Consider the following 11,171-nt stretch of genomic DNA (forward strand, 5'->3'; position numbering starts at 1 on the left):
GAGAGGGGGGATATGTTAAATGTTTTCAGAGGAATCCAAAGTGAGGCTGACCTTGGGAGATTGAAAACATTGAATCGGCCGCGCTCTGACTCTCGTCTTTCTGCTTTGCTTTAATCAAACGTTGGTTTAACAGGGGAGCCGCTAAAAGCTTTGTGTAGCAAAAAACGAATTGTGCGTTAATCTGAAATGTGTGAGTGGAACGGCGGTGGAGATCGCTGGGATCACGATCATTCATGGCGACCAGGAGCCATTAGCCGCTGAAGGCTGTCGGTTGAAACTCTACGTGGAAGAAATCCCAAACGAGTCAATTTCCATTTCGGAGAGATCGAGACAAATAAACTCGCGAGATTAAAAAAAGAGATTAAAAAATAGGGATGTTTTAAATCGGTTGCTGAACAGCTAACAAGAGCCACCTCTCGTTCGACGTAACCCGAGCTAGCTAGCTCCTGGCTCTTGTATTTCATTTGCGACACTAAGGATTACAACTTCATTGAATCACGGAGTAGGAGGAGAGGGAGGGGGGGATTCTGCCAGAACATGCTAATTTGACGGAGAAGCACACGGCAGCTGCGACCTCCATTAGCTCATCAAGGGGCCGCCGCGTTGGAGCTAACAGCAGCGGCTCCATCCCGTATGCTAATGCCCATAAACAGTCGTTGTGCTGGGCTCCCAGGGGCCGGTTAGCCTGCTGTAGGAGCCGCACTTACGATGCTTCATCCCATCTCTTAGCCTCCGCCTTGGAATTAACGTTCGTATGAATATCTGATAGGAATATGGAGGGAGATGAATGTGTAGTCTAACCGAAGCATCGATCCTCCGACGCCGTCATGAGGACACGGGTCACTCCGGGGAGACCACTGACGGTGTTCCACATCAGAGGGATGGGACATCAGGGAGGTGTGGGTTCTCCTCTAGATGCTTTCTACTGCGTGTTCTTGTCTAATTAATGTTGATTTCATCCCATCTCTCATGGCCCTCATGCTAGGGTACTCAGAGTCAAAGGAAGCCTGCACGGTAGTGCACTTAACACGTCATGGTACTTAGACTTAGAGTGTGAGGACATTTTAGGGATCTTAGCGTGTTAAGATGCGTACTAATTGTTGCCAGCAGTTGTCACAGTTGGATCATTAATGTACGCACTTATTGTCTGTTAACTTAGAAATAGCACTTGGCATTGTGTAGCATCTTATCCTACCTCTTTGTTGTATACGGGGAATGGGTTAACCTAGTGATTGTTAGTGCATGGCACATGGTTCAATGAACATCCTCACTGTACCGACAACGACATATTGTTGTTTCTCTTCTTCTGACAAATGGACTTCATTTCATAGCATGCAGCAGAAAAGGTTCCAATAGTTTTAGAATTGATGGAGTTAAACAGGTAACAACTAACCTTCCCTCCCCATGGGCCCCCAGGTGGGTTCCCCGTCCCTCCAGCCCCATGCTCCCGTGTGACAGCAGGGCTAATGCCTCCTAGCCCGGCGGCTAATCACCCCGTAACCATCGTACCTTCAGGGCTAATGGAGCCCTGGAGAGACGAGGGAGATGATCCTTGAGAAGCAACATCAGCGGCGCCGCCGCCCCACGCCAGACCCAGCAGCCAATCAGAGGGCGGGAAGTAATCAACGGTGTTCATGATGGTTAATTAATGCAGATGAGTTGAGTCGGAGGGACTCGCTAACGAGCGTCATGACCGGCGTCGGCTTGGCGAAGGACGCGGTCGCTCCCGACGACAAGTTAATCACGTTTGGTTTATCTGTGCGTCTCCGGGAAAAACGTGACGGTGACTTTGTATGCAAGGTGTGTTGTTCCCGCTGAGACCAGGCCAGGCTTATTACCGTTTAATTATAACATCAGCGGGTGTGGGCTTCGGGGGAGGGGGGCTCCTAGTCTCGTCAGCGCATTGGCAGACCAGCTCCGAGCCAGGCTGCCAAGTGGGCCGCTGTCCCTGGCAGATCTGGAGGCAAATCTGCTTTGATTGAGCGATGAATTCTCTGTCGAACGCCCACATCCCTTCCCCCTCCCTCCTCCCCCCACCCCGATAAATCCATCTCCTGCGAGGGCAAAACACGAGATGAAGAGATGTCAGCGGAGGGCATCGGAGTTCAGCCGTTGGAGTGAGTGCTCCTCCACCTCCACCTCCACCTCCACCTGGTAATCAGTGGGCCTACCCGGGTGGGAGATCACACCCTGACCCCGTGAGCCCCCCCCCCCGGTCTTCATTATTATATCGGCCGGTTAACAGCCACAAGTGGGCCCGCCTCCGTTGCGGTTCATACTTTAAATGGCGTGATGAAGCTCAGCGTTCAGTGGCTGGGTTTCATTTATAGCTGGGTGATTCATCGCCTCTAAATTGGTTGTGAAAGGGATTTTTCAGAGCTGAGAGGACGGGGGCTGTGTCCTGTAGGATGAAACAGCGCTCCAGTGCCTCCTCGTGTGAACGGTATTGATCTGGCGGGTTCTGGTCGCTCCCGCGCCGGGCTATTGATCACGGAGGCAGACTTTTTGTGTGTGTTAATAAGTTAACAGCGGAGGGTCTCTTGGGCTAATGAAATAGCTCTCCTCCCTTTGTGCCCGTGATCACAAATCAAACCCGCAGGAATCACTAGCCATCACTCCGTGTTTACTCCCCTCCTGAGCATGTTCGGCTGCCGGGGAACACACTATGCTACGGAGAACCCGCTGCCATGCATCTGTAAACGGGTTCTTGACTTCAGGTTCCTCGCTTCCCGCGGTGGTTCCCAACCCTTTGGAGAACTGTACCCCTCAACATCTGACAGGATGTGCCTGTTAATGTTCTGCCCTCGTTTGAATTCTGGTCTCGTTTAGTGCCGCCCCAGAGAGGTGGTTGGCAGCAATATTAGATGGAAATAAGTTCTGAATAGAGTTCAATAAAAGGTATTTTAGCTGACTCATTACCACCGTTTTATTGTTGCATATAAAGTAAACATTAACGTTGGATTGTGCATATCTGTTTTTCTTTTGTTAAATCATCCCTCATGCCACTAAAATTGGTAATATCCACCGGTTTGAATGAGCGGCTCACCTGAGCTCAACCCTCCACACGCTGTGTTTACAGCCTAACTAGGGCTTAAGTACGCACCACCGCCCACGACCTTCAGCTCTGTGTTCTATACTCTAATATTCAGGAGCCAAACGGGCTGCGTTCCGGACCCAGGGCCCCTCTCCTCCTCTGGCTCCAGGTGACTGCTTATGGCTGCTAGCAGGCGACCACCAGAGAGTCAAGAGGCATAACGTGACGCTGTCCAGGTGAAGGCAACAAATCGGATCGCTGATTAGCGAATGCAGGGAAAGATTATGCGGCACAAAAGACAGATTTAGGGATATTGTGCGTCAACAACTAGAAAGCATTCCTAACACAGCCATGAAGCAACAATCAGCAGTCTGTTGTTCGTTAATCGCTGGGTGATTGTGATACAGAGGTATGTATTGGCGAGAGTCACAGCACCAACGCCGACAGAAATTGCGTAATTTCACACCTGCATGTGGCCTGCCATCTGTCGTCACAGCCCTCTGCAGCAGGCCGACAACACAGGGGGATCGCTTGTTGTCTCTGAGTTATCCCTCATTTACTTTAAGGGAAAGGTTTATCGGACAAATCGGGAAAAGGACAACAAAACACAAGTCAGTTCAGCAACTTTATATTATGTTGTATATCCTGCTCTATGGAAAACTTCAGTGAAGGGATTCTGTTCCAAAAGGCTGAAACACAACATTAGAGGAGACACTAACACTCAACAATATCAGTGCCGTTCTCTAAACCACAAAGAGTGATTTCCACGACTACAAATGGCCGACATCAAGCAGGAGGTAATCCGCTCTGACAGCCGCTCTCCGGGTGGGAGTCGGAGTGTGTTTACCCAGCACTGATTAGAGAGACAGAGCCTGGATCTGAGCCAACGACTAAGGGTATTATCTGGAGACCTCACAGCCCAATGTCCCAAAATGCCAAACAGGCTTTGAAACAAACTGAATGATTCCTGTTTCAAAGGCAGGACAGTGCCGCTGGTTTGGGGGGTTGGGCATCCGGCCAAAAGCTACTGGGTTCGATCCCTGATGTTTGCAGCACACCCTGAGGCATGTTTGATCTAAAGGCACCCTGACCCCTACCCGCTCCTTAAGGACATCCTACACCACTGTAAGTCACTTTGGGTACAAGTGTCTGCTAGATGATGCATTAAGTTAAGTTAAGTTATCCTTTATCGTTCCTTTTTGGGGGTTAAATACGTATTAGGGAGCCGAGGGTCTTCTCAAAAGGGGGGGTTGTCTCTGGGAGGTGTCTCCATTGGGGCCCTCTTTATTATTCTGTGGTTGAAGGTTCAAATCCTTCCTGTTGGGTTCGGCGTGTTCAACGGTTCAAAGGCAGCCAGCTCCTAAATGGTTGAGTTGTGTTAATTCTCCCAGAAGCTTCTCTTTCCTTGGGATGTCTTCAAACACCTCGTCAAGGCTTAGAGCGGTGGATTATCTCCAGAGTCTCAACACTTTGTCGTCATCACGTCTTTAATGTCTTTATTCCCCCTCGCTGTTTAATATAAACCGTTCCTTCATATGTTATTCTTCCTCGCTGTTTAATATAAACCATACCTTCATATACAGTATCTTCACAATCTCATTTATACTTTCATCATCGTCCTTTTCCCTGGACTGTCTTTGATGTTACCCGGATGGTTTGCATAAATATCTAAACCATTGCTTTGCGCATCAGTTTAATAATGTCCCTGTGATGGCCGAATTATGAGATTTTAATATCAAGACAGTGAAGGTGGGACAGATTCCACGTTTGATATCGGAATGTTTTTTGTTGGTTTCCAAACTGCCTGTAAAGTAAGAAAACAAACTTCTGCTGAAGCATACAGGGGTACCGTACCTTTGAAACATCAGGTGCAGGATTCCAGCTGGGGTAATCAACCAGCGGCCTAAAGGTACGGGGTTGCCTAGCTGCGTGTCTCCTGTACAGGAAGTCCCCCCCCCCTGCCTCTTTATACCTCTGAATTCACTTAGCTTCCTGTAAACACCCAGATAGTAAACACCGGTAAACCTGCGCTGTGGCATAACTTTTATTTATTGACTGCAATTTCATTTCAACTCTATTTTTTCCTCACAATGGCAGAACTGCAGGGATTGAGCCAAAATAAATGTTGAGGAAAATTCCTGTTTCTTAACACCCCCCCCCCCCCCCCCGGTACAATCCAGAACACATATTGTCCAGGAGCTGATTGCGTTCCGTGGCCGGCCAGCGGTCTGGGAGCCGATGTGCCGTGTGCCAGAGGGGTGATTTACTGATCCTCCAGCGAGCCACTGCCAACCTCTCTCATCTCTACCTCCCTCTGACCCCCCCGCCCTCCCGCTAAATCCCCCCGCCCTCCCCCCGCCCCCCAATGTTTTAATTCGCCAACTTTCCCAACTGCTCATATTTCGTATTGCTGTAATGTGTAAGTTTAGATTTGCTTTAGGCATAGGTGTTGTTCACATTGTTTACTTTGTCCTATACTGCTGCTGTGACTTCCACATCTCCCGTCTTAAATTAATGAAGTGCATCTTATCTTCAGATTGATCCAAAAACAGGATTCAATTAAGTCTTATCTTCTCAAATCTCCTATCTAATATCGAGTTATCTCCTCTCCTCTCCTCTCCTCTCCTCTCCTCTCCTCCTCTCTTCTCTTCTCTTCTCTTCTCTTCTCCTCTCTTCTCTTCTCTTCTCTTCTCTTCTCTTCTTTTCTCCTCTCCTCTCCTCTTCTCTTCTCTTCTCTTCTCTTCTCTTCTCTTCTCTTCTCCTCCCTTCTCTTCTCTTCTCTTCTCTTCTCCTCCGATGGACGATAAACACACACTGGGTCAACACGCACACAACATACATAGACACGCAAACAAACACACAACATATACATAGACACACAAACACACAACCCTTAAATAAACACACAGGGAGGGCTGATAGGTCAACACGCACCAACATACATAGAGCAAACACGCAGACAACATATATATAAACACACTGGGAGGGCTGATGGTCTAACGCACACCAACATGTATATAAACACACTGGGAGGGCTGATGGGTAAACGCACACCAACATGTATATAAACACACTGGGAGGGCTGATGGGTTAACGCACACCAACATGTATATAAACACACTGGGAGGGCTGATGGGTTAACGCACACCAACATGTATATAAACACACTGGGAGGGCTGATGGGTTAACGCACACCAACATGTATATAAACACACTGGGAGGGCTGATGGGTTAACACACACCAATATATTTAGCCACACAAACATACACGGAAGACTTATATAAACGTAGACGTACACATACACACACACGACATGCACACACACATAGCACACACATACATTCACTTGCACATTCACGTACACACATACATTCAGACCCACATTCACAGACACGCTGACCCGTACAGTACCAACACACACACCTCTCCAGCGTGACCCTAAATGCATCGGACACCTTTAATATATTCATCAAGCACTTTTGTTAAGTGACGCAGAAGTTAGGATGAGCCAAATGCAACCAAACAAGAAGCAAACACGCACACACACGTGCACACACACACACACACACACACGCACACAGTACTTCACAGAAGAGTACAACATTACACAACGCGTTGTGTAGAGGTGCTGCGTTAGCCTTGGGGCTAACTGTTTGTACGTCACAGAACATTAGCGTTAGCATTAGTGCAGCTTGTGAACCCGAGTGCACGGTAGTGTCCTGAGCCCTGCCGGTGATGGAACCATGATCCGCTCATTGTGTGGTTCTGTTTTATAATCCTATCACAGCCTCCCGGTTCTCCCTACAGGACCGGCCGCTCCTTCATCAGAGACACGCTGGCTTTAATGGTTCCTGCTCTCTGCTTTACTAGTGCTCTCTCTCAATGGCTTTATGGCCTCTCTCCTACTCCCTACCTCCCCTCCTCTCTCTCTCTCTCCCCCACTCTCTCTCTCTCTCTCTCTGTCTCTCTCTCTCCCTCTCTCCCCCCCTCCCCCCCCTCCCCCCCACTCTCTCTCTCTCTCTGTCTCTCTCTCTCTCCCTCTCTCTCTCTCTCTCTCTCTCTCTCTCTCTCTCTCTCTCTCTCTCTCTCTCTCTCTCTCTCTCTCTCTGGATCATCAATGTATTCAATGCCCACCACTAACTCCTGCTTTTGGCCGTATTTGTTTTCTGTCTCTGGCGTACGTTCGCGGCCCAAACATTGATTATGAACGCTACCATTCTTAATAACGCCTTATTATAATCAATGTTTGTATTTGTAAGACACAAACAAAGCTAATTGCGTTCATGGGGAGCTGTAATCTGATCAGATCCATGGTGTTGGAGCTAATGATCCCCTGATCCCTCCTGGAGACCTGTCTGTTGTCACGACGATGAGGCGAGCAGCACATTAATCAACGGGAATAACAGAAGAATGATCCTAGTGGAGAATCAGACTGGAACCTGGGTTCACCCTGAGGGAGAGGAGGAGGAGGAGGAGGAGGAGGGAGGAGGGAGGAGGAGGAAGAGGAGGAGGAGGAAGAGGAAGAGGAGGAGGAGGAGGAGGAATTGGAGGAGGAGGAAGGAGGAGGAAGAGGCGGAAGAGGAGCAGGAGGAGGAGGAGGGAGGAGGAGGGAAGGGAGGAGGAGGAGGAGGAATAGGAGGAGGAAGAGGAGGAGGAGGAGGGAGAGGAGGAGGAGGAGGAAGAGGAGGAAGAGGAGGGGGAGGGAGAGGAGGAGGAGGAGGAGAAACAGGATGAGCATGAAGAGGTTAACCAGGATAAGAGGAGAGGAAGAGTTTCAGTGGGGAAGAGGAGGAGAGAAGTTAAGAAGGGGGAGGAAGAAGATGAGTTGGAAGTGGAAATAGTGGAAATTGTGGGAATATCCACTGAAGGAAGTGGATGAATAAAAGGCTGACACTCGAACGACAGGGATGGGGGAGGGGGGGGCGTCCAGTGAACGTCTTAATAACCACTGAGCTTAGACAGCTGTCAGTCACCCGTCAGTCTGCTGGTCAGGAAGCCCCCAGGATCCAGGGCTGAAGTTCCCCTGAAACAATCTTTAACCGCCAGGTCACCAGCCTCTTCAAAACCACCCACTAGTGACATCACAAGTGGGATGGTCCACCCAGACGTGTACAGAGGCGGTCCGAGCGCAGCCTGCTGGTTGGTCCCGGTCCACTGGGGGGGGTGGGGGCCGTCTTCACAAACCATTCCAAAGAGCGGTGACAGTTGCTAGGAGACTGAACTGTTGCCGTGCAAAGCTTTGGGGTCAGAGGTCACTAATAGTTCCCCACAACGTGTGTGTGTGTGTGTTTTGTCTCTGACCTCTGTGTGTGTTGTCCCTGACCGCTGTGTGTGTTGTCCCTGACCTCTGCGTGTGTTGTCCCTGACCGCTGTGTGTGTTGTCCCTGACCGCTGTGTGTGTTGTCCCTGACCGCTGTGTGTGTTCTCTCCAGAACGGCGAGGCGTCTCTGTTTGAGGTGAACATCCGCTACGTGGGCGGGCTGCTGTCGGCCTTCTACCTGACGGGAGAGGAGGTAAGAGCAACGTCTGGTCACCTGACCGCCGCAAGCCCCGCCTCCATCATGACCCCGCCCTCCAGCTGCTGGAAGCACGCAGGGGCTGTGTGTGTGTGTGTGCGTGCGCATATGGGTGCGTGTTTGCGTGCTTGCTTGAGTGCCCGTGTGCTCATGCACATATTAATGAAATGCGATGTTTTGATGATTAAGCTGGACACTTTGCAAACACAAACTTGTCTTTTGAAAATACATTTTAGATTTATTAAAAAAAAAATGACAAAAGGGACAAAATATATTGATGAACATTTAAAAAAAAAAAAAAAAATGTAAATATACAGGATTATAGCCGTAGGCCAATTTCCATCCTTAGTCCCTAACTGGAAGATGATCCCTGAGTAAATTAAAAGGGGCGCATCTTGATCTGTGAGACCAGACCTGGCCCCCCCGGCATGAGCTCTGATCCAGCTGAGAGTGAGGCTCTGGGTCACAGGTCACACATCTGCTACCTGCAGCCCTTGAGACGCACGGCCATGTTGTGAGGGCATCTGGTGGGGACATGAGGACCTACTGGAGGCCATGGCGTATGTGCTAGGCTGCGTTGCGTGTAGCCCGGGGCGGTCACTCTGCATCGGCCCCTGCATGTGTGTGTGTACGTGCACATGTGTACGTGTGTGTGCGTGTGTGTGTGTGCGTGGTTGACAGCAGGCTGCTCTGTGCAGCGGTAACAGAGGGTGGCTCCAGTGACAGACGGCCGCTGGACTCAGCCTAATGGACATTGATTTGCAGCTGGAGCGACTTGAGCAGACAGGAACCCCCGCAGTATGAAATATGAGTGGGTGTGGAGGGGCGGGGCTATGTTGTGTGGAAGGGCGGGGCTATGTTGTGTGGAGGGGCGGAGCTATGTTGTGTAGAGGGGCGGGGCTATGTTGTGTGGAAGGGCGGGGCTATGTTGTGTGGAGGGGCGGAGCTATGTTGTGTAGAGGGGCGGGGCTATGTTGTGTGGAGGGGCGGAGCTATGTTGTGTAGAGGGGTGGGGCTATGTTGTGTAGAGGGGTGGGGCTATGTTGTGTGGAGGGGCGGAGCTATGTTGTGTGGAGGGGCGGAGCTACGTTGTGTAGAGGGGTGGAGCTATGTTGTGTAAAGGGGCGGGGCTGTGTTGCGTGGAGGGGCGGAGCTGTGTTCTGTGTTCCTCCTGGTCTCTGTGGTCCTTTAGTCCCGGTTGGTTTTAGGAGGGGTCAGCAGTTGTTGCTGTCGGTTCTCTGGGAGACTGAAGCACAAATGAGACGAGACGGGAACCTCGCCCCCGGCAGACTGACTGCTGCTCCTCTGTCGTTCGCCCGCAGCCTGCACAGCAACTCTGTGACCTGATGCTCCATTCAATGTTTCCTCTCTCTCTCTCTCTCTCTCTCTCTCTCTCTCTTATGTGCACACGCTGCATCGCTGACTCTCTGTGGTTCGCCAGTGCCATTATTCTCTAGTCTAGTCTTTATTTCTCACACCTTCCCCTCCGCCTTGCCCCTTCAGACCCAGTGTGATACCCCCATCTCTCTCCCCTCCTCTCCCCTCTTTCCCCTCCTCTCCCCCTCCCCTCCTCTCCACTCCCCCCTCCCCTCCTGTCTCCCTTCCACCCTCTCTCCCCTACTCTCTCCCCTCTCCTCGTCTCTCCTCCTCTCTCCCCTCCTCTCTCCCCTCCTCTCCCCCTTCCCCTCCTCTCTCCCCTGCTCTACCGCCTCCCCTTTTCTCTCCCCTCCTCTCTCCCCTCCCCTCCCCTCCTCTCTCCCCTCCTCTCCCCCCTCCCCTCCTCTCTCCTCCCTCCCCTGCCTCCCCTGCCTCCTCTCTCCCCTCCTCTCTCCCTCCCTCCCCTCCTCTCCCCCCTCCCCTCCTCTCTCCTCCCTCCCCTGCCTCCCCCCTCCTCCCTCCTCTCAGAAGGAGGTTCATCATTCTCAGCAGACGGAGCTTTCCGTCCCTCCTCGCTGACGGCTGTCATCAATATGCTTTAGCTCCCCGCCCCCATCCATCAGGGCCCGCCCCCATCCATCAGGGCCCGCCCCCATCCATCAGGGCCCGCCCCCATCCATCAGGCCCGCCCCCATCCATCAGGGCCCACCCCCATCCATCAGGCCCCGCCCCGATGGCGAAAGGGTGGAGGGAGGAGAGAGAGAGGAGGAGATGAAATGGGAGAGAGCGAGAGGGAGGAAGAGGGGGAGAGAGGGGGGGAGAGAGGGGAAGAGAGAGAGGGAGGGAGAAGGGGAGAGAAAGAGAGAAAGAGAGAGAGAGAGAGAGAGAGAGAGCGACAGAGACAGAGCGAGAGAGACAGAGAGAGAGAGAGAGACAGAGAAAGAGAGAAGACAGAGAGAGAGCGACAGAGAGAGAGCGAGAGAGACAGAGAGAGAGACAGAGTGAGAGTGAGAGTGAGAGTGAGAGAGAGAGAGGACTGAGAGTGAGAGTGAGAGTGAGAGAGAGAGAGGCTAGGGTCTAGGCGCCTGGTGGGTATCCAGGGGGAAGGTCTTAGGTGAGGATCAAGGGAGAGGTGGTGATGGAGATGATGAACATGATGATGATGATGATGATGACAGATGAGGATGGAGGTGTCAGGATGAAGAGCAGTCTGGGGTGGTGGGTGGTGGTGATGATGATGACA

The 11,171-nt window shown here is 51.4% G+C and overlaps 1 protein-coding gene across 1 annotated transcript in view; it reads left to right on the forward strand.

The window, feature by feature from the left end:
• The window catches only part of LOC307081869 (mannosyl-oligosaccharide 1,2-alpha-mannosidase IA), a 117,866-nt gene that overhangs the window by 89,865 nt on the left and 16,830 nt on the right, over window positions 1-11,171 (forward strand). The window contains exon 4 of the mRNA XM_079745233.1: window positions 8,468-8,548. Coding sequence (XP_079601359.1) covers window positions 8,468-8,548 — 81 coding nt within the window. The remainder of the gene's footprint in view (window positions 1-8,467; window positions 8,549-11,171) is intronic.

The sequence above is a fragment of the Pollachius pollachius genome (genome assembly GCF_949987615.1).
Source record: "Pollachius pollachius genome assembly, chromosome: 1".
NCBI lineage: Eukaryota > Metazoa > Chordata > Actinopteri > Gadiformes > Gadidae > Pollachius > Pollachius pollachius.